We start from the raw sequence: 23,849 nt of genomic DNA, 5'->3' as shown, positions 1-23,849 counted from the left end.
GATGGGGCTTCACTTCGAGAATAAACACCGCTTAAACTAATCACAATCTACCTTTTGAACTGATATATATTTTCAAACTCCGTCCGGCTCAGTTTACGTTCGCAAATGTTTTCAAACTGTCAGCCTGGCCGTTATCCCTTTTAATCAAGATATAGCATTCGCACCAAACAGAACGCAGCATGTGCCACACGGAATGTGTGCTAATACCAGCTCGCGAATTTCACATCTGCTTAAAAGGTGAAATATGATGTGAAGCTACTGATAGGACTAGTACAGGATATGACGGCCGTTCAGGATCTGTCCGATCTCCCCAGCTACCTGAAACACCTGTCTGACGGGTAAGATGATTGAACCGCAAAAAAAAAAAAAAAAACGGACGTCGACGCCCCGCAGTGAACACGAAACTAGTTCACAGTCTCGGTATTCTTTTCTAGTCTCACATTTCAGCGACTTAACGGTTCGTTCAATTTCAAGATATGTGGTGTGGAATAAACTCGAAAAATGTCACGCTTCTGTGCGTCTTTCTCAGTTTGGGTACGTAGATAACACTTTCTAGTCGCCTTCCCTGACAGCGTATGTGTGTTTTATGAAGGCACTTCGATGTTGCTTTATTATACGCAAACAGCTGTAAAGAGCTGTAAAGTCTGTTTAATGTACGATAAATCTTGGTTACTTTTGTCGACCACATATTAAGAAAACAGGCAGTTTTATGGCGAGATTATGGCATCGGCATAATATACAGTTTTGATCCACGTTTCTATTAGTAATAAATGCCGGTCCCCCTCTTGGCTCTGGTTCGGTGGACCATTTGAAATTGAATTGCCGTACTACTAAATGTTTTTGTACTATGTGTGCATTCAACTGCATTTATGTGGACATGCAATACAAGTAACACGAATTTGACAGCACAATAGAGGACAATGCAAATGTATAATGTATGTGTCCATAATTGTAACTGAAAGTGTTTTTAATCATGTTTGGTACATGTAAAATATTTGCGTCTGGTGAATGTATCGGTGGTTCCTGAATGCATGTTAGACCTGCCCTTTACAATTAATCATGCCCAAGTTGATTTGCTGACTTGTTCTAGTCTTGTCATGTCCCGGTTGCGAAAGCTTTTATACGTGTATAGACACATACACACACAGACACACACATATTTTAGAGGGAGTAAAAAGGCGTTTGACCAAGACATGTTGACACATTGTGAAATGGACCCATAGAATTAACAGATTAAATTCATTATAGACACACTGTCAGCCATTAAGTTGAAAAATCCATCCATGAAAGTTTGAATTTCTTTTTTATGGTTGGTCATTCCTTTGAAATGGAAGTGGGAAGCTGAGCAGAGCATTACAAATGAGAAATTTACTGGAAAGGAGAACTAACTGAGCTTAAAGCTGAAATATCCTCAATCACCAAGGTGATAATATTTTCATCAGTCTTGTCCTGTCTGATTATTCTTGTTGCCAGGCAAATAGAGGTATATTATGTCTCTGCTCTCCTTTTGCCTCTCCCTCTCCCCTCCCTCCCACCTCTCCCAGGCCTGAACCAGGTGTGCACCATTCAGGTTAGCTCCCCAACTACACTGAGTGCAGCTCAAGGGGATGCGGTCACCCTGAAGTGCACGTTCTGGTCCCGCACCAGTGCCACCAGCATGCTGTCTGTGGACTGGTCCTTCCGTCCCCAGATTGGAGGCCCCGCACACACTGTGAGTGGCTGCTTTCATCACCACTTACACTGCGAGGAGAAAAAACAACAGTCAGGGAACACTGAGCCACACTCAAAGCTGCTACAAAAATAACAGCTAGGGACACCAAACAGCTCTCAGATGCTGCAGCATCCCCAGGCACTCTTTACAGCCAGGAGTTCCTTCTTCAATTGGCTGTAGTCGTGACTGGACCAGCTCAACTGCTTTCCGGAGATTGGAGGGTGTTACAAAGCTGAGGCTGTTTGGATTTTGGCCCATGAGAATAGACATGGAGGAATCCAGGCAGAAGAACCAGGGAATATCAGTCATCTCTGGTGAAGACAAGATTTACGATTGTATGATTTAGCCACAGATGAACTGAATAGACATTTAAGCAAGGGCTTGAGTCAGCCAATCATTGCTTGAGGTAGCACGGTCCTGTTTCCCTTGGTAATTCTCAGAACCACCTGCTTTCCCAAGAATTTCCAAATCAAAGCTATAAATCTGAGGAAATCACAAAGTCACAGCCCTGAGGTCAAGACAAAGGCAAACCATGCCTGGAGATGTTCATGTGGTAGAGTTGTGAGAAAAAGGTTCTCCACTGCACATGAATTAGTGGGGTGATAGATCTAAAATGGCTCTGCACCCTGCAACCAGATTTACTGCACTGCTCTGACAGCACTGTTTACCCTGGAATGCCTGAGACTGAGCCGAGTTTATAAAACCATAAAGTCATAAAGAGGCACAGGCCCTCTGACAGCCAGGTGCCTGCCAAGTGTCAGTGAGGAGCATGTGTGTGGATGTGCTGAGGTTTAAGTATGGGGTTAAAACTGGATCAGAGAGATGAGTCTTGTGGTCAGGACTTCTGTGTCTGATCTACATCTGAGCTCTTCACCTGGCATGCCCGTGTGTAATGCATTCTGTGGTACCTGGCAGTATCAGGTGTGTGTCACTAAAGGCTCAGGTGCGTTGTCTGAGATTTTAGAGTCTGTAGCAATGATACTGGCATGAAGCCAAAAAGAGATGAGGTAAACTGTAGTTACCTCATCTCATTTTCATTTTGTAGTGATGGCAGACTGCAGTTCCATCAGGAACTTCTGACATCATTGAGAATGCATCAGCTAAACCACGTTCGTAAGAAGGCTAGTCTCTGTTTCTCTCTCTCTCTCTGATTCTCTTTTTCTCACTGTTCTGTGTTTCTGTGTCTTTCTCAGTTCTTCCACTTCTTTTCTGTGGAGTACCCTCCCAAAGAGGGACCCTTTCGGGGGCGCGTGAAGTGGCAGGGGAACCCCAGGTGGGGGGTTGCCTCCATCCTGCTGCTCAATGCGTCCCTCAGTGACAATGGCACCTACACCTGCACCGTCAGGAACCCCCCTGACGTACATGGGGCCCCCGCTCACATCCAGCTGACTGTCACACCCAGAGGTGAGAGGGGAGAGGGTGGGTGGTTATAGCTCTACAGGATCCAAAATTAACAGCCTGCAAATGCAGGTGGGTTTTTGTTTCATGGGTTTAAGTTTAAATGGTCACCAGTCATTCTGGCGGGTGCTCGACCTACTACATTAGTGAAAGAACCCTTGTAAAATGCAAGATTCCCAAATACACACCCTTTTCATTCCAGTTCCCACTGTTTTTTTTACTGTAAGTCAATGCCAGGACCACTTTTTCCAGTTGTGAAATTCTGCATTGGTAATCTCTGTACTAGCACTGGATGTCCAATGACAAGATACATAATTATGACACTGCAGGAAAGTTTGCCTTGACTCTGAGATGTAGTAACCTTCTACCATGTCTGTCATATTGCATATTTTGATAGCTGGCTGTACTATGATTTGATTTAAAAATGTGGAGACACTGACTGTGCTGATGACAAATGAGGACCATGTTCTAAGTGGTATATGTCATTGGATAAAAGGGGAGTTTCCTGTCCGATTTTGAATGGCTGTACAAGTAAGTTCAAAATTCAACATTCAAAAATGATCAATTCTTTATGTACTTGTCTGAATACCCAAGCAGCTAGCTAGTAGTAGTAGTTGCCAACATTACGTTTAATTGTAACATTATCTTGCTGGGTAGCTGTTGTACCTATTAATATGCAGTTGCTACCACACAGACTGGCTGGTAAATTTTGTCATCTACCAGTCACCCTGGCTGATGGGTCAAAAAGATGTTTTTGAGCTGGTGCTGTGAGTGGGGGTGGAGGGGAGAGCACAGGGCTTTGGTTGCCAGACTAAAGAGGCACAGCATGTCTGCACGTATGTGTGGGTGCAAGCCTGAATGTGTGTCTTTTTAAGTAGACACAGAATTTTGTTGTTTAGATTAGGTGATTAGGTTTCTCTGCATAATGCTAATCCTCAGGACCTTCACAGGACACTCCTGTGTCAACAGCAAGCATTGTGGGTCCCATTAGCCTTAACAGCAGCACTTCTAATGGCAAGATATGCTGGAATCTCAGTAGATTAATATCAGCTCTTCTCGGTCAACTCTGGAGACTAAAGCAGCACAAGGAACAAGCAGTGCAAAGCTCTGGTGGTGTGCAGTTTCTCTGAGAGCTTGCTGTTCTTGCCTGTCTCTCTCTGTCTCTCTACCTTTTGCCCCCTTACTGCCTGTGTCGTTCTCTCTCTCCCCTCTGTGTATTTGCCTTTCTCTCTTCTCTCCCTCCCTCTGTGTCCGCCTCCCCTTTTCTCTCTCACTTTCTCCGTCTGTCTCTCTGTGTCCTTCTCCCTGGCAGGGCAGCCTCTTCGCTTCACGGATGTGGCCGTCCTGCTGGCTCTGGTCCTGCTGCCATCTGTCATCATTGCGTTGCTCCTGCTGGGACGGGTGCACTGCTTGGGACGCTGCTGCCGTTCTCCACGGCGGGACGAACCCCCGGCACAGGGGCTCCACTCCACAGACAGGTGAGGAGAGCCAGCCATGCACACTCAATCAGCTCAGATGCCCACTGCATCAGGGCGTGGGCAGACTTTCCACTCCCTGAAACACCTACAGATGTCCTAGTTTGGCCACCATACTCAAACATCCATAAAGTGACCTGTGACCTTTGATGAACGAGTAGTCATTTAATTTGTGTGACCTAAACACTGAATTACCCTCGCATGCCTCACTGTGACAGCTGTACTCTGCACAGATGCAAATCCTTTTGGAGGCAAACAAAACAGCTCTTTGGTGATGATGTCTGAATGTCCATAGCTCTCTGAAAAGTTACGCAGAAACCAGGTTTGCGGGGGCCTTGCAACAAATAAATAGGCAGACAGTTAGACAGACAGACAGGCAGGCAGGCAGGCAGGTAAAGGCTGATAGTTTTATGAAGTCTTGCATATTTGTCACACTCTGCCCAGGCTCTCACCTTGGTTATGTGCACTTTTTATCTCTACAGGGAAAGGCCTCTTTATGAGAAGCCCACTACGAAACAGCAGGTCGATATGTGCTGTAAGATGGATCTTCAGGTATTGTATTGTATTCTAGTCTGTTGACAACTGTTAGTGTTTGACTGTTTGTTTGGAATAGGTCATTTGTCATGAGGGGGGAAAAACCATCTTCATTCTTCTTCCAGGATCCTGAGTTTGGTGAATACTACATCCACAATAAGAGGCTGCAGGCTGAGACTATGGATGAGGCTGTGGCTGAGTCTCAATGTTAGTGCCCTCTGATGGTTGGAAAGTGGCAGTGCAATGCTGAGTGGGCTGCTCCCTCGTCTGGGGAGGACTCTGGCAAGGAGCTCTCAGACCGAGTCTGCTGCAGAGACAGTGGTGGGTAATCAAGTTCTATGACCCCGAGATCAGTCGTGCTCAGTGTAAACTGAGTGCTTATGGCTACACTGAGACTGCTGTAACTTTCAAGAGTAGAGACCCTACTACTGCACCTGCAGAGGGTGGACTGAAGAATTGATCAGCACTCAGAGTATTAGAATTTCCTCAGGGAGAAGTATGCTCAAACAAGTGCAGATGCACACAACACACAAAGGCCTGAACAATCACACCCTCGTGGTTCTGGCTTTCTCACACTTTGAAAATACTCGTTGGGTATTAAAGAAAAAAAACAGATTTTGAAGCCAGTTTAACTCCTTCCTTCTACACTTTAGATGTTAACATGTGGCACTGGTGTTTTCTAAATTGCTTTTCAGCACTATTTTTTTATATTGGCCTACAATTATTTATATTTATGAGCTTGACCGTTTATATGGGCATGGTTATTAATACCTTGTGTATCTACTACAACTTTCATTGATTTTATGAAAGTCAATGTCCCTTTTAAAGCACACTGTATCAAATATTTGATTTGTGCATTGATTAAACTTTGGACAACCAAAACTTGAAGGTGTATTGTTTTATGTTGCCTGAGAACTTCAGACAGAAGTTGGATAAGTGTAGATCCATAGTTAAATCACACAGATGGCAAGAGCCAACCTTTCCTTAAACTATAGTACCCTAGTGTTAAAACTGAGATTACTTTACCTCAAGATGCCTTCTCACCTCTCTCTTAGGGTCATTTTAAAAAATGAAAAAAGAAAACTAATCGATTTCGAGTAAGTCCAAAGTGACACATAGCACCTGTAAAGTACATTGGCAGAAGGCTGTTGAGGATAATCATTCTATGAACAATGTTGTGATTTTTGGAATCCATAAGCTTTGGCTCTAATTTAATTACACAGGCGTAGCGCTAAGCGAGGTATTACTCTACATTTAAATGTAAATGTACATTTCTTTGAATGCATAAGTGGTCAGATGACAATCTTCGAAACTACAACTCCCAAATGTATTGTTAGACACAACTCGTAGCCGCGCCAGTCATGGGGAGATTAAATGCGCCCGATCGAGGGTGATAATCACTTCTCCGCTCCTTACTACAGGTCCTGGAACGATTGTTCGATGAGATCATGTCACGTGTCGAAGTCTGTAAGGGTTTGAGGGTGGACATCGGTATTTGGCCCAGAGTTTGACTGTATGGGGCTGCATCAAAAAATTTTTCGTTTCGCATCAACGCCTGCCATTGTTTTCCCCTCATCCAAATTTAAGTCCGGACTAATGGTGATTTTATTAAATTAAGTGGATTGCTTTCGTTAAGCACAAATATCGTTAATTTGTAAGACCACGGCATCTTAGATACTGCAGGGAGTGAATTCACAGTAACACGTTTGAGAACTTTCATATAAATTATAATAGTTATGCAACGCCATCTGACCGATAAATCGTCGGCGAAATTGGAATAGCAAAAAGCAACAATGTCCCAATTATGTTAACATTAATAACAAGAGGCGATTGCAGGAGAGTGCGTTTAAATTCGAACCCCCTCGCTTCCTTCCAAGATCGCCCACAAACGTAAAATCAATGATGTCCTCTGTTACAGGCGCTGCCAGCCATATTACAGCACTGAAAAAGAGCATATTTTTAAATTTTATGATTTGTTTATAATACACTAGCAAAACAACGACATTTATATGTGCACAGGGACCAGAATAACAGAAAAAACAAAATGCCTGTGTCATTCCCAACGCGAAGCAAATCGTGGATGTCGGCATTAAGGCTATGCTTTGCAGGACTGGTCATACTTAGCTTCGGTAAGTAGGCTATGAAACAAGCGCTGTATGCCGATGCCGTATGCTGGCTGTCCCGTCTGCCGCAGGAGTCCTAGGCATGGTTATTGCTTGTTTCAAGTACCGTTTTCGATGGTTTATTTGTGTGCGCGCGCGTGCATTTGCATGTTGTGAGACAAAACGGATGGCTTTTTGGTTAAAATGCCTAATTACAAATTTAGGTGAAAAGGCTGGACACAAAAACTACATTACGCTTCACCTCCTGCGTCAGCACATGATAGACTACGTATCCTTTGCAAAATGGCTAAATTACAATCTAGACATAATTTGCCAAAGGTTCCCAGTCTGTTTAGAAACAGTACCATTAATTATTCTTTCAGCAAAGCACTTTGCACAGTTTTATTTATTAATTTTATTCTGCTGTTTCTTTCAGCATTTATCTGCATACGGAGTAGATAGCGACCTGGTAGATGTGCGTACTAGGGGTCACCGTGCATTTTGTCCTTGACCATCAGGTCAATAGGGTTTTAATGCGTGAACGAAAAGATGCTCTCCGCCGCCTCGGCGTACTATGCGGTAATTCAGACTACAACTCTCGTGAAGTCTCCTTAATGGCCTTATGCAGCAGCACACTGGGAAACGAATGATTAGAAAGGTCACTTTGTTAAGCATTTTCCCCTTGACAATTTCCTTGATTGTTTCTGCTACCATGCGATCTAATTTGTCAGGGTTGTGTCCCTCCATCATTATAACATTTGTCACCGGTGATGCAGTCATCGTTTACCGGTATTGACTCTTGACGGCCAATGTCATACAAATCGCTGCTGCTGCTGAAGTAGTTAGCAGTCACCTGGAGAAGGCGATAGGTTTTAATTTCTACTTTAACTGGAGTGGTTTCCGTCGAAAACCACATATTCCCAAGTGCTTCCTTCACCAATGAAGCATGGCGGTAAAAAAAACTGGATACCCACTGACACGAACATTCGAGTGACATCCGAATCTGTGCTGCACCGGCCGAGAGTAGCAGCGAGTACGATTTAGGGGGGCGGCGGTGACGTCACTGCGCTTTCCACCGTAAGGAAAGGCGTATCACAACTACTCCGGTAATCACTGCACATGTCCGACCTCTCTGTAGCAAAGCAAGGGGCGCTGCCCTGTCTAGAAACTGCGCAGGGGTAACACAAAATGTTCTCCACTGCCTGAAATCTGAAAGGAATTTGTGTAGAGGAGAGAGCGATTGCTCTGTTTCAACTGATGAAATACCACTCACACAAATACTGCCATTTTATTGTCAATCATTCACTGCCCTGCCAATACTGAACAGGTGTTGAGCAGAAGGCAATAGTGTGGTGTTGAGGCAAAGATGGATCCTTCCTGTAGCTTTTCTGTTCAAAAGAGTTACAGCCATGCCTTTACTCTACTTTGAAAGTATGTCATAACCCTGAGACCATACTTTGTTGTTTGCATTTCCCCCTCTTTTCTAAGATCCTACTGCAGTTAAACTATTTAAACCAACTGAATTATTAAATCATAAAAATAGCATGAAAAGAGAATATTGTGAAAGAGAATATTGTGACACTGAAGAATTGCACTTTTTCTTTGTTGTAGTCTGCTGTCTGTATCCCAGAAACAAATCTGCTGTAGTTATGCTTGCAGTTGTTTGGGCGCTATGAATTTGAGCACAGGCAGCATTTCTTTCTATTCCAGCCCACTTGACTTGCACTTACCTTTTCTGTCCTCCAGGAGGCAGTAAGAAGCAACATTGTACAAACTGGACCACACTATGGTGGTGAGGGGGTGATATAAAACAAGGAGCAAGGCTGATTAAGAACAATGATAGCCATTCTGCAATGTTTACATATAAATATGATGATTGACTACACTTTTTACCTAAGCTTAAACAAATATTTTACTGTTTGTTTATTGATGAAATTAAAAAGAGAAGCTTAATCTGAATATACTCTATCCTTGGGAGAGGTGTTTGTTGGATGAGCTCTGAGAAATGGGTCTCCAGAATTCAAAACAGATAGCACCATGAACTAACATAAGTCACTAATGAACCAGTGGAAGAATGTGTTTTTAGAGACCCAATCATATTGTCCCCTTTCATGGAGTTAAGGCACAGCTGAAGGAAGAGGAGCAAAAGGTAATCAGTGGTGAAGTATAGGAAGGCCAACAGAAGAATGTTATTTCACAGATGGCCTTATACATGGCAATTTATGCATTATCACTTCAGATAACAATACAGGCCAAGCAACTTGTTTGTGGTTAATATGAACCAGGACCTGGACCTTCCAGTTACAAATTTGTTTCCTTACCTGATATACCACATTGCTAAGGTAGATACACACATAGGGGATGAACTTTAGCTTTTTAAGTGATCAAACTCTGTATCTCCAAGAAATACACATGAATGTGGTAGTTAACCAGCTGAAATATCTCCTTTTTTACCTGCTTGAAGGTAGGACACAGAATGTGGAACACAGCAAACCCGGGAAACTGCGATAACTGAGAGAGTCTCCTCTCTCCTGTGGAACCCCCGGGGAGTCGGGCTCCTCAGAAAAAACAGTTTGCTAACAAAAGGGGCCCAGGTTGGGCTGCTCGCTTCTCTCAGACTCGGTCTCTGAATTTCTGGGTTCCCATTTTCAGGAAGCAGTTGGCATCTCCCAGTTGAAACTGTGCATGTTTGTGACTACCTGGAAGTGACGAAAGTGAACTGGGAATAAATGAAAAAGCGTTGCCAGAAGTGACCCCGGCCTATCTTATTTTACTCAGGCCCCTCATATAAATATAATCTATTATTAAATAAAGTTTTGATCTAGATCAAATGGGTTGATGTCACCTTGGTTAATATCAAGATATCGTCATTTTACAACAAAGCACTTGCCATAGGTTTATGAATGAAGTGAACCTTGCCAATCACAGTTCCTTTTATATATCCTTTGTACAGCAAGTGGAGGTATTGCTGTAAAGGGGGACCTCTGTAGATTGTAATAAAAACAGATTGTTGGAAATATGACTTGAGTTTCAGTATTATTTATGTTGAGTGATATCACTATGATTATCATTATTCCCTTATTTCATGGCTTACTTTCCCAATACCATCTGTGTTATATTACAATTCTTTAAAAAATCCTCAATGTTATTTTTGTATATCACCATGTTCTTTACTTTTGACTGTTCTTCATGTTCTATAAAACAGTGCATTCTCTTTCTGTAGTGCACTCTCTACAGCTCACACTGACAATTTTCTAAGGTGAAAAAGTAAATATGTTTTATTGCTTGATTGATTGATTATCCCTTACAATGGCCCTGCTCTGCCTTATGCAGTTAAACAGATCCAGGATCATTTAGTCTGACTGAGCATTTTGCTGACTGTGGAAAACAGCACCTGCAGCCAAGTCCAAGGAGCAGTATGATTGCGCAGAACATTAGAACACTAAATCTTTGGCAAAAGTCAAAGCAAATCACCTCAGTCACCTGTCTGCCCACGTGTGTGTGTGTGTGTGTGTGTGTGTGTGTGTGTGCGTGTGTGTGTGTGTGTGTGTGTGTGCGCACACAGCAATTGTACATTTGTATGATGTCACTGTGGTTGTGATGCTCAGCCCTCTTGCTGGTGCCAATGCATCTGTGTTCGGATGTGAGAGAGTTCCCAAGAGAGTTTGTGTCTCATGTCAGTGTGAGATATTTCAGTATATGTGAGACTGAGTGTGTTTATTGGTACAGTCTGTATGGGGGCCTGTGTTTTGTACTGTGAATGTGTATCAATGTGTGTGTGTGTGTGTGTGTGTGTGTGTGTGTGGCTGTGTCTGTGTCTGTGTGCATGTCTATGTACATGAGTGTGTGCATACTGTATGTAGGTATAGGTGTGTGTGTGTGTGTATGTCTGACAGAGAAAGAGAGATATCCTAGGGTTTGCTTGGAGCACTCTTAAAATCTGTGCTACAGTGTTGCAGAATACTTTGTCTCTACATTTTATTACAATGACCTTGAGTTTAAAAAAAGGAAAAAGACAGATGCGGATAGACTTGGGGGGGGGGGGGGGTGTTTGGGGATGGGAGGGGGAAGATAAGAGATATACTGCAGCATTCAATGCCTTGCCTCCATCTTGACCGTGAGAAATCCTAGTCGTACGGATATCATGTTTTAGCAATTTTCACTGACAAATGAATTCAGACCTGACCCCAGATCAGCAGTATCTCAAATTGCAGCAGAATATAGAGGCCTCTGACTAGACTATGCTCCCAAACAGGAAGTCAAGGGTAGGTGATTTACTGTAGGACACAGTGTGCTACCCATTAGTATCCTATTACAGTGCTTACAATTCATATTTCTAATGGTCATTAAGAGAAGAGACTTTTAAGAGGCTAATTGAAGAACCTCCAACATAAAAGCTTGTGAACTTGGAGAAATTTATAAAGTTTGGTAAGCAGCTAGTTGTTCATTTAGTTAGGGCCCATTTAAAGTAAAATGAGAATTCTATCCTAAATAGATAGAAGCCGTGTTTAACTGTACAGCTTTTGGCCCCTGGTGTCACTTTAAGAGCAGCAAAATGAGCATTGATTCTCAGCTGTTGGTCATTAGTATTGGAAATGATTAGTTTCTTTGCTTCTGTTTAGTTTAGTTTCTGTGCGTCACTTTGCTGCCTCCACAACCTTCCTGTCCCCTTTGGGAAGTCAGTGTTGAAATCTGCCTCCTTAGAGGAGCAATATGTTTGTGCACTGCGTGGAGGATGTTTGGATAAAACTGAGTTTGAGCAGTATGAGGATGTGGGTGAAAGTGAATTTGAGCAGAGTGAGTATGAGTGCAACTGAGTTTGTCCATGAAACTGAGTTTGTGTGTCTGAGTTTGAAACTGCTTGTGTGTCTTGCCTTAGTTACTGCTGACTCTGCACAACCGTATGTTGCAGTATGCTGTGGTATGCAGAAGTGGTGTTTTGTAGTGCCTAAGTTTGGCTGTATGGGAGAGTGTGTTTGCGTCTTTGTATAAAAGTACAGTGCAGTTGTGTGTGTTTGTAGATGGGAATGAGTCAGTGTGTACTGAGCGTCCTGTCCTGCCCTCGCAGAGGATGATGGGGGAGGGGGGGGGGGGGGGGGGGGGGGGGTAAACGGGAGATGCTGCAGTAGCTGCAGTAGCTGCAGAGGGCACCTGCTTCGCTGGCCGCAGCAGAGAGAGGCATGGGGGAGGGAGGGAACAGTGGAGGAGAGGGGAGGGCGGGGGAGCAGAGATGGAGTAGCTGGACTGGAGGCTGCTGTTGTGGCCTCTCCTGGTGCAGTGGATTGCAGCAGCAGCAGTGGGAGTCTGTCCAGAAACACGCATTGAGAAACTTCCACTGCAGAGGGAGGGAGGATACACACACACACGCACACGCGCACACACACACACACACATACACGCACACACACACGCACACGCACACACACGCACACACACACTCACACACACACACACATGCAAACACACACTCACACTTGCATGTGCACACATGCACACACACATGCATGCACACACATGTACACACTCATACAAGCATACACATGCACACAGAAACACTTACACTCACATGCTGCAGGAATGCACCTAGGTCATACCGTGGATAGAGGAGTGTATGAAAACTAAGCAGTTCTGACCAGCACTTGCCCAGGTTTCACAGATGAGATTCACATTGCTGGCAAACAGTTGGCATTGTTATGGAACTGAATGTGGCATAAAGTGTGGAGTAAGTGTGGCATAAAACCGGTACTGCACAGGTCGCTTGTGACTGTGATCCTTGGTAATGTGAAACGATGGGTGTGCCTGACTCTGTGAATGAGAATGGATGCCTCAGACGTTCTGAATGGGAGCCAGTGACATCTCCGCCTTGTCCCCCAGGACTACCTGCATCCTCCATGGATGTTTTGGTGACTCACCAGCTCAACGTCTTAAATGGCACCACGGTCAAGCTCTCCTGCACCTTCAGTTCCTGCTACAAGGTGGACAACAGTAAATTTGCCATGAACTGGACCTACCAGGAGACGCTGAATGACACCGAGGAGATGGTGCGACACGCTTCCCCTTCACCATCCCCTCTTCCCTCCCCCAGGCCTCCATCCTTCTTTTCATTTCATTCAATCTCCATTTTTTCCCCCTTTCACACAGCATCCACCTCTCTCTTTGCTTTGATTCTCATTACCCTTATGAAATCATATGTTTTAATACGAAAAATTAAATTAAGTTTAAAAAAAGTTTTAAAGTAAGATTTTATTTTTCAAAAAAGAGTGGTATAGTGGTGAGCAGAGCTTGTAAACTGCTGTTGTGCCATTCGGCAAGGTATTTAATCTCAATTGCCTCAGTAAATATTCTGCTTTATAAATGGACAAGGCAAGCTATGGAAGATGCTCTGGATAAGAGAATCTGCTATATAACTGTAAGGTAGTGATGTAATAACTGTACAACGTTGTAGAACATTGCATCGAACATTCTATTGAAGTGCACATATGAGTTTGACTTTTAAATGCATTAATAGCATGTAATGATGCATTGTGAACATACGCAGTGTCAACATATGTTGTCTGTCACAGAATCATTAAAATACCACAGGATTTTTGCAACATTGTTTCAGATGGAGGAGTGTAAAAGTGTAAAACTTTTCCCAGAACTGATTACACTTGTCTCTCTGCTCTTATCTGCTGTCCTCTGCTTTCCCCTCTCACCTTCTCTTAGTTCATGACCTACAAGCACCGGATCATTCCTTTGAGGATGGATAAGTTTAAAGACCGGGTCGAGTTCGCTGGGAACCTGGAGAGGAACGACGTGTCGGTCACCATCTCTGACGTGGAGCTGTCCGACGAGGGGATCTATAACTGCTACGTGCGCAACCCCCCTGACCGACAGCAGGGTCACGGGATCATCAACCTGGTCGTCATCACAGAGAGTACGTGCGTGGTTGGGGGGCGGGCGGGACTGTTCGGGCAGATTGCTTAGCTGAAAGAATTAGTTGACTTATTGGTGCATTTGCCTGGTTCCCTTCTTTTGGAAAGCTGATGATACAAAGAGGCCTGTACAACCACACCCAAGAGTGGTGTGGTTCAGCACTCAGGATCAGGGCTCTTCATCCACAGGTCGCCAACTGGATTCCCAAGTGGGCCTCTGCTGCAGCACCCTTGGGAGAGGCTCTTAAACTGAATTTCCTCAGTAAATATCCAGCTGCATAAATGGATGGGTGTGGAAAATAAACTACACAAGTGACTCTGCATAAAGGCACCTGCCAAGGGAAATCCAGTTTAATAAAAATGTTTAATTCCTAGGATATCCTCTTATTTTTAAATAAACTCACTTAACCCCATTCCAGCGTGGAGCCTCCCGGTGCCACTGCCAGATGCTCTTTGGTCGATAAATTCACTGCCGATTCCCAACAGCAGTAAGCGTCAGCGTCTGCCTTTGCACCTCCGGTCCGATTCCGGCTTTTACGAGCCATCCATTACAGGCGGTGCCGAGGACGGTGCCGCACGCGTCTCCCCTCACTCCTGGCCCGGCGCCATCTCTGCGACAGCCTTCGGGGCTGATGACTCGGCAGAATCCCGCCTTTACTTATTGATGGGATGCGCCATCTTTAATCAGGGCCTGCTCCCCGCAGCTCTGAGCCACAGCTTCCGGGCTCCGCTCAGTCAGCTTGAGGCAGCACTCTCCCCGATACGTGTGCTTTCAGTCAAAGTTCTAATGGCCCTGTTGCTGCAAAGCAATATTCCCTGGCTAGCAAAATGTTGTTGCAGCAATGTTGCTGCCAGAGCTCTGTTTTGGTCTCATTGCATTAGATATACATAAATGCCCTTGACTACAGCTGCCTGTGGAGGTTGTATGTTAGCATGTGCAGGTTTTCTTGTTTGTAGAGCCAGATACTTCCTGAAGCAATTCAGGGTAAGGGGTTCATTCATCTTGATGAGGAGTACAAATGCACTGCCATCAGGAATTGAACCTACAGACTTCGGGTTACATGCTCAACTCTTTAACCATTACACCGGCTTACTGCCGCCCCAAAGCACCCACATTTTGACTAGGGCAGGTCAGACAACGTCCCCTGAACATTGCTGGAACATTAAATGATCATTCTGTGTTGAAGTCTCATCAGTCACATTGTTGCACCCTCTGGATATGTTTTAAGGGTGTGCTCTTCCCCAGTCTTTCACACTGCTTTTTCAGTTCCTGACTTTCTGTGACTTTACATCCCGTCACTCTCCTCACACTGCATTATGGACGCACCTGCTGTCACGGAAAAACTTATCCTTATCCTTAGTCGCCTGTAGAACTACCATTTTAATCATTCGTTAAAATGGTAGTCATGCTGTTATCCAGAGCGACTTACATAGTTTTTTTCACTGCTCATCCATCCATTTATACAGCCACATATTTGCTGCAGTCATTAGGTAGCATATGCAGCTCCTTACATTCTATGCCACACTGCCACCGATACCGGTATCATTTCTGAACCCGTTCAGGTCACCTTCTCAAAGGGTACAAAAACAGTATCTCAAATGGGATTCAAGTCTGTAATCTTCTGGTCATAGCCTCATTAACTAACAAAATAACCCTACTAACCCCAAGCTTGCAACCCTAATCCATGGATTACAAACCCTGGGAGGATCTGGTGGACAATGCCCTGCCCTCCTTCCTGAATTAACAGACCAGATGAAGGGAGGTCAGGAAATAAGGATCTTTCACAATAACCCTAACGTTAACCCTCACCCTAATCATAACCGTAACCATAAACGTAAACCTAACCCTAACCCTAAACGTAAACGTAAATGTAAACATAAACCTAACCCTAACCATAACCATAACCGTAACCATAAACCTAACCCTAACCCTTACCCTTACCCTTACCCTTACCCTAACCCTAATCCTAACCATAAATGTAAATGTAAATGTAAATGTAAACGTAGACACAAACGTAAACATAAACATAAACGTAACTGTAGCCCTAACCCTAATTCTAACCATCCATGCTGTCCACAGTGCCTCCTCCACGGGACTCCACAATCGCGGTCGCCATCGGGGCGTCGATCGGGGGCATCCTGGCGGTGCTGATCCTCTCCATGGTGGTGGTGAAGTGCATACGGCGCCAGCGTAAGCAGGAGCTCATCTCCGACGAGCAGAAGATGGAGGAGGATGAGGTGAAGACGGACGCCGAGGAGCCGGCCGATGAGAGCACAAAGTGAGGACCACCCGCTCTCCCTCTCCCCCTCACACGCGTAGCCATACCGGGGTTAAGCTGTTTCCAAGAAACTCTCCATGTCTTTCGATCATCAGTTACTGAGCATCATGAGGGCTGACAAAGTATATTATTGATCTAATCTCATCTTATTTCCATAATGAAGATATTCAGTCAGTCCACTTCAACCAACACAGCCTTTTTTTCTGTGCAACCCAGGACATGTAGAGGTGTGGTTTTATGGACTGGATTCAGCTTTACCCAACAGTCATAAAAATGGATTGCTGTGTACAGTTTTCTGTGGTCAATTTCAAAGTACCACACACATTTGCATACACTCCCCCATATACGCGTACACACGTACACACACACACACACACACACACACATACACACACACACAAATTCACACATACATGCACACTCAGTACTTCAATTTAAAGATTTATGGGTGCAGATCTGTAGATTTCTCTGCTAAGTTTGGGGTTGTGGGGAAGAACTCTCAAACACATGAAAGCAAATTGTTGCCCAAGTTGACATTTTGGGGGCAAAGATTTCTTTTCTTACTTCATATCTCTGCAACTAACCCTACATGTTTAGATGTATGTGGATAAAGTGAATCAAAACTAACCATAGACATTTAAATGCCAGAAATAGAATGATAAGAAATAAATGATAATAAATATTAGTAATTAGTCTTACCATTACTCTACATTAATATATCATAGCCTTGATCAGTGCCCTCCATATTTACTCATACTCTTGACTGAACAGAATAAAGAGCAAAGTCATATTGTTCACTTATGATGAATTTTACTCCAATACCCCATACCCATTCATTAGTTTCTTTTCTTTTTTAAGTCTAATTCTTTCTTTTATTCATGTACTCACTGGCTTCCTCAGAAGTGCAGTTGTCTTGGGAGTGAATGGCAGTGCCAGTGCTTCACCAGTGAGACCAGTCAAGCGGTCACAGCCATTTACAGGGGTTCCTGCTCCCTTCTCACTCCCTTTCTCTTTCTGGTGTCAGATTGGAGGGCAGTTTCTCAGAAGCTGATGGGAAACCTGAATTTTGAGTTTCAATGGTTCTAGTTTTGATCAGTGTCAAACCACAGCCGTCACCACCTGCAGTGGCACAGCAAGAGATACCATTGGCTCCCCAAGTTGACAACCAAGATTTCCTGCCAAGGGAACCACCTGAAAATGGCCACCTTTTGTAGCAGATGTTCACACGCTCACTCACGCACCTGAACTCTGAGCTACAAAAGTGTTTTCATTCCTTAGGGTTCCCCCACTCTGAGGAGCCCAGAGAGACTGCTGTTAGAACCTGAACCCCACACTTGTTCTTATCGGATGCAATAAATGTCAGGGGTAGTGTCAAGCTAACACTCACTGCCGTGCCAAGCTGGGCTGCCTCCCGGCGGAATTCAGAATCACCGCACTGCAGCCAGGGCCTTTGTGCCAGGCCTGGTGACTCTGCATTCCACACTGCCGCCTGCCACAGGTTCTGCCGTCTTCCACACCACACTGACACGCAAGTGTCAGCCCTTTTAGGGGGTCCCTCTCCCTGCCTGCCCATTTTGCTGATGCCCTCATTGCACATGAGGCACCACAGTTGCTACATGTTACCACAGCCAGTTAATTCTGCTGTAATATCTTTCCGTACTTTACAACGGAGCTCTCATTCTGATGCTTGCTATGGTATCATAGAATACTTCTTATCCAAATACCATCTGTCATCACAGGTGTTTGAAGAGATATCAGTTTTTTGTCTTTCTTTGTTCTTTTTTTCTTTAAGTCACAATTTGAAAAGAGGTCATTATTAACAAAGCAACCTGGAGCGCTGAAAGATGTCTTCCGAGTTTGTGACTTACAACGTCATCACAGCACTTCGTAACCACACTGTCACAACATCATATGCCAAGAAGGTCGCAATGAGAATGTAATGTGTTAATGTGAGGTCTGAGTTTGATCAGAGATGGTTATCTAATCAAAGTTACCTTTGATAGGAGATGTTTCTGGTGTACAGGGATAATTCATCATGGAGTGTGCCAGTGTAAGAAGATGTGTTGACTGTTTAAGCACAATGTATTATTTCAGTATATTGTTGTGTATGTGCTGCGGCTTATTACATTGACCATATAGCCATATCCACCCCAAACATAGTTCTACCAAGGTTGTGTCTGGATGCAAATTAATATTATAGTGCTTTGATTTTGCACGCATATAGTACATGTACATATACACAAATGCACACACACACACACACACACAAACACACATCCTAAATGAAACCCAGGGGTGTGAAATATAAATTAAAATGAATGAATGTTGAATAAAACCTAGAAAAAACTTATAAGAAAGAAGGTTAGTATGCAGCACACTCAGCCATCCACACCATCCGTACCCTGGCCACCTGCTTCTCTGTAGTGCAGTGTATGCTGGGACAGCGGAGGACCTAGCGCCTAGTTCTGTTCAGCTGTGTGTAAACATGCATGCGCTTAATGCAGTATTTCTCTGTGTGGGTCCTCTGGGACCCTCACAGGCCGTGCCAGAATGATTGTATTGTGTATCATCAAAAATGATCTGTAAACATAATATATCAGATTCATATTTTCAAATAAACATAAAACAAATAAACAAAAGTACAAAATCTGTTTTGTGTCTTCATTCCTTTGGCAATATTGGTTAGAATCTACAGTGCCTGGTTCTAACGCAGTAAACAAAGCAAAGACTGTTGGCCATTGCAGTAAGGGCTCAACCCAGTAAGGGCTCAACCCTTTGTAATCAAGAGATTACAAAAACAGGCTCCGTTTGGCTGCTTTGGAGGAGTAACAGGTGTTATTCAGTGCAGTTAAATCCTTGGGGCATTCTGCCTGCTGCAGTAATATGGCTAAAAAGCCAAAGAAAAGTGAAGTTAAGATAACAGTCAGGTGTGGCCTAAGAAAATTAATAATAACTATTATGATTATCACGGTCTCCACCACGATGGCTTTGTGCTTTCTTTATTGAGAGAGAGAGAGAGATGTTGGACTGAATCTATAATCTGACTATAATTGTCAGATCTGGCATAATCTGGCATTGTCCATGAAATGTAAAGTCACACGTCCACATGTTGTTCCTTGAAATACCTTGTGACCTGCAATAGCAGGTCATCTCCCATCTTGATCAGAGATCAGAGATTACTTTGTACAGCTGGATAGTTACTGAGGCAATTTGAGTAAAATACCTTGCCAATGGTACAAAAGAGCCTCCCAGAATCAAATCAGTGAACATTGGTTTACAAACACCAATCCTTACCATTATCCCACACTGCTGCACAAACGTAAAATCCAAAGCTGCAAAGCATCATGGGTCATAACGATCTGATGAATAAACGTTGCCAGTCAGGATTGCCTTTCCTTATCATATACTTTAAAGTATACAGCCTATCACATAAGATTTTTAAACTATGTTAAATACAGCAAACTCTGATGGGAAACTGTCCTAAACCCCAGTGCCAGGTGCATGACAGCCTACTGTCACTCTGTGGTCCAGATAACCCAAAACAAACCGACACTGATCAACCTAGAAGAGCCAGAGGAGGCTGCTGGCACATCTGGAGGAATTGCACAACACAGCATGGGCTTGGCCACCGTTTCCCTGGAGACACAGAACATCGCTACCTCGCCTGATACCCTTTGCCAGCCTTTCCCATTTTCCCAGGAGGTAACTGACCATACCTGTCCCTGACCCCACCGGAATTTTCTGTGCCTCCTTCAGGTTGGTCTAAAGGGCACAGCAGCTCCATTCAGGAGTCCAGGTAAGGTTGTCATTCATGAAACCAGAGCACTGATGGAATGGCGGTTTCCTACTGGCAGCATGTAAAAATAGCCCCCTTGCTGTGCTTCAACCATGTATGCTTATGACATAATGATCACCCCACACTCACAGCAGACAAAATGTGAAGAAATCCACTAGAAGTTGGACCAATTGAAGAAAGTGTTTGTCTACTTACACAGGTGGACACCTTCATATGTGGGCTCAAGTGTCTCACAGCAGGTAGCAGCTCAGGGCAGTCAAAGGAACTTTATCTTAACATGGAAAAAACAATCTCAGTTAGTACGGTGGTTGAGCATCGTTGTCTTAAACACAACATTTTGCACACATTTTCTTCACCAAAACTTTATATGTGAATATGTTAAAAAAAAAAAAAAAACAGTAAAAAGCAGGAAGAATTTCCAGTCAATATGCAGAACCAGACACATAGACACATTCAGCATTACACTGTACATCAATTTCTGGATTCATTAAATTTGTTATTCATTCTACAGCAGTCAGAGTAGTTCTATTAGAAAAAAAAAACTCAGGGAAAGTTATTGGTTGAGAAACCCAGGTATTCAAAAACATGCCCAGCAAAAGTTAAAGTACGTACATCTGCATGACAATTTTGATTTAGTGAATGACCCTGGTTGCAAACTTTTTAAAAATAATTTTGTTCAGTTTGGACCTCTCCCTAGGAATAAAATTCCCTCATACAAGCCAATAGTGGTCACAAATGAAACTATTATTGTACAGGTATTTTCACAATATAAAAGTACAAAGAAGAGTTGCATCCTAGACAAGATATTTTGCAAGACATTAGAGCTAAAATGGTTTCTACAACATTTCAACAACATTATTAAAATAGCTTTTCCCCAGCAGGAAGCCCTTAAATGAAAGCCCTTATACATTTTGAAAACTTTAAATAAAGTACAACCTGCAGTTTACAGATTTGAGCAGGACACTTTTCTGGATGTATGTGCATTATAGCTTAATGAAGATATTCTTCATTATAGCTTAATGAAGATGGCTTAAGCATTACAGCTTAATGAAGATATTCTTAACTTGTCAAATATCAGTGTAATGCTCCAAAAAGCCATTCAGCAGCATATTTAATGTCTTCTAAAAAGTTGACCAGTAAAAAGTCATAAAGACAAAAATAACCTGCTATAAATAATTAATGGCAAGTGAATTGCAATGAAAGCAAAACAAGCTGACTTTTTTCCCCCAGACAGAGAAACTTTAAACTTAAACTGCATCACAGCTTAATTTTTAAGTACAGCATATCAAGATTATGGAAATAAAGGCAGAGGATGCAGGCTAGGTGCAGGCTAGGTGCAGCTTTAGGAGACAGAATGGCTTTTCTTACCTTCCTGTCCCGAGAAGCTGCAGTCAGTGAATAAGGTACATTTCTCCCAGGGCAACAGACGGCAAAGCGAATAACAAACTGCCTAGCCATCCAGCATCAGGATCCTCCCCATGCCTCGTCCTCTTTCTCACTCAACCCGCCCGGTGCTATGAGATGGGGAGAGAGGGGGTGGGGGGATGGTGGGGGGGGGGATGGGGGATGGGGGGGGGGGGGGCATGTTGCATGCCATATTTGTTTCTCTGGCACACCGGGGAGTTTGTCTTGGGACAAGGAAGGTCACAATTTTAAGATGAATGTAAATGCAGCAGCTTCCCGGACTGCAGAGGAAGAGAGAGTGACGGGCGAAGAGAGAGGGAAAGAGAAAAACAGCGGGGAGAGGGAGAGAAAGAGGGAGGAAGGGAGTGAAGAAGAGAACGGGGGAAAGGGAAAGAGAGAGAGGGGAGAAGAGAGAGAAAGGAGAGGGAAAGGAAAAGAGGTAGAGAGGAAGAGAGAGAGAGTCAGACTTTCACTTCTCTCTCTCCTGCAGTCCTACACTCTCATGCCCGCCCCCCCCCCCCCCCCCCCACCGCACCCTCGCTCACTGACGAAGAGTTTTGCTGCATCATCTTCCTTTTCCCGGTGCAGGCACTGGCCTGAATGAAGTTTCTCTGCATTCTCCACCCTCCCGTTTTTGTCACTTTGTCAGTCCATGTTCCTGCTTATCATGGTTTCATTGATCATTCCAGGCACTTAAATACATGCCCAGCAGTACCCTTTGAATTAATATTTTGGAAATATTTAATTAATTTTATTATATAATATTAATCTTAACACACATTTTAAGCTGAATGAAATTAAATAGCCCTACACGATAACTGTAGGATAATTGATTTTGAGCCATGGATGCACTTTAATCGTGGGGCACACATTTTTAAATAAAATATTATGAGCTTTTTCATCTGGTCCCTCATACTGCTGCCCGCTTTTCCCAGTCCCTCATTCTTGCTCCTGCTGTAGCCATTCATCCATTGATCCATCCATCCATCCATCTCTTTGTCTTTCCCACCCTCTCCCCTCTCATGCGGCATGAAGCAGATTGCATCATGGGAAGTGCTTGCCTATGTTGCAAAAGTTGTATGCACGTTAAGCCGCTGTTCCCAAGGTCACTCCACAGCAGCTCTGGTAGGTGTGTGATAAAAAGGGAGGGTTTGAGGCACAGAATAACTCAGTCTGGGTGACCTCATAAATCACTCAGACCCCCACGTGGAACATCGCACCGTGCTAAAACCCCCGTCAGACGAAGAAAAATGAAATGAACTTGCTATTACAAACTGTGTGTGTCCTGTCTCTGATTTGTTAAACAGTATGCAGGACATGGGGAATTCTGGAGGGAGGGAACAGCAGAAATGGTTGCTTCATACTGTATATTTGACTAAGAATTTTACTAATTTTTTATTTCAGAGAGGACAAATCACTGAGTTTGTGACTGCACATTTAGGTTACCTATACAGTATATAGGTTATATAAAAGGTTACATTTTACAAGGTACAGTGTGAAAGTTGTCACCATTAAAACCAATATGCAGCAGGGATATGGGTCTGTGTACGTGCCGCACAAAGACTCACAATTCACAGTGATTTTTTTTCTACTCATAAATCTAATGAACACCACAAGTGCACATTGCAAGTGGAATTTTTACATGGTACGTATAATATAATATATATATATATATAATGTGATAATGTATATATGTATATATACATATTCTGAGCCAGTTTTCAAGTTTTATTTTTATATGGCTCCCGTCATAGACACATTATGGGTGACTTGACATTCCAACCCCAACACAGCACTGTATCCTGTTAAGACTGATGTGAGATTGATGCAATGTTGCCCCAGTGATGTTATGAGAACATTATGTGTCAGATGGACTGACCTTTCGGAGGGCTCACGAGTACCCTGCCACCCCTCTCTATCCTTTCCCAGTGTCCTTTGCACACATGGCCTTCCCTGGGCTCCTACTGGGAAATGCCCTGAGTGAGGAGAACATGACACCTGCCCTGGCCCAGATGGAGAGAGGGGGGAAATGACAGGATGAGTGATGGAAAGAGGAAGAGAGAAACAGAGAGAAAAGTGCAGAGTCACTTGAAATCTAACTCCATCTATCAGGGGAGAAACTGAGAGAGCTAGGGAGAGAGAGAGAGAGCTGAAAGTCAGGGTCACATTGTACTGTAGGTAAACACACACACACGCAACACACACATATGCACAGACACACACGCACACACACACA

At 43.7% G+C, this 23,849-nt stretch overlaps 2 protein-coding genes across 2 annotated transcripts; both read left to right on the top strand.

Moving 5' to 3' along the window:
• The first annotated feature begins 279 nt into the window (after positions 1-279).
• LOC118774390 (myelin protein zero-like protein 3) lies at positions 280-5,828 on the top strand. Its single transcript, XM_036523736.1, has 7 exons — positions 280-338; positions 530-534; positions 1,365-1,711; positions 2,905-3,115; positions 4,422-4,587; positions 5,067-5,136; positions 5,244-5,828. Exons 1-7 carry the CDS (start codon positions 280-282, stop codon positions 5,328-5,330), a joined length of 945 nt encoding a protein of 314 aa, XP_036379629.1. The 3' UTR covers positions 5,331-5,828.
• Positions 5,829-7,013: 1,185 nt separating this feature from the next.
• LOC118773963 (sodium channel subunit beta-2-like) lies at positions 7,014-18,957 on the top strand. Its single transcript, XM_036523017.1, has 4 exons — positions 7,014-7,247; positions 13,095-13,261; positions 13,926-14,136; positions 16,215-18,957. Exons 1-4 carry the CDS (start codon positions 7,163-7,165, stop codon positions 16,415-16,417), a joined length of 666 nt encoding a protein of 221 aa, XP_036378910.1. The 5' UTR covers positions 7,014-7,162; the 3' UTR covers positions 16,418-18,957.
• The last annotated feature ends 4,892 nt before the right edge of the window (positions 18,958-23,849 follow it).

Source organism: Megalops cyprinoides, chromosome 3, assembly GCF_013368585.1.
Source record: "Megalops cyprinoides isolate fMegCyp1 chromosome 3, fMegCyp1.pri, whole genome shotgun sequence".
Taxonomy (NCBI): Eukaryota; Metazoa; Chordata; class Actinopteri; order Elopiformes; family Megalopidae; genus Megalops; species Megalops cyprinoides.
This window is presented reverse-complemented; position numbering and strand designations above follow the sequence as displayed.

Coding starts and splice junctions, on each gene's coding strand:
- LOC118774390 (XM_036523736.1), top strand. CDS start 280: ATGACGGCCGTTCAGGATCTGTCCGATCTCCCCAGCTACCTGAAACAC. Junction 1,712..2,904: donor TTGGAGGCCCCGCACACACT/GTGAGTGGCTGC, acceptor TGTCTTTCTCAG/TTCTTCCACTTCTTTTCTGT. Junction 5,137..5,243: donor GCTGTAAGATGGATCTTCAG/GTATTGTATTGT, acceptor TTCTTCTTCCAG/GATCCTGAGTTTGGTGAATA.
- LOC118773963 (XM_036523017.1), top strand. CDS start 7,163: ATGCCTGTGTCATTCCCAACGCGAAGCAAATCGTGGATGTCGGCATTA. Junction 7,248..13,094: donor ACTGGTCATACTTAGCTTCG/GTAAGTAGGCTA, acceptor CTTGTCCCCCAG/GACTACCTGCATCCTCCATG. Junction 13,262..13,925: donor TGAATGACACCGAGGAGATG/GTGCGACACGCT, acceptor ACCTTCTCTTAG/TTCATGACCTACAAGCACCG.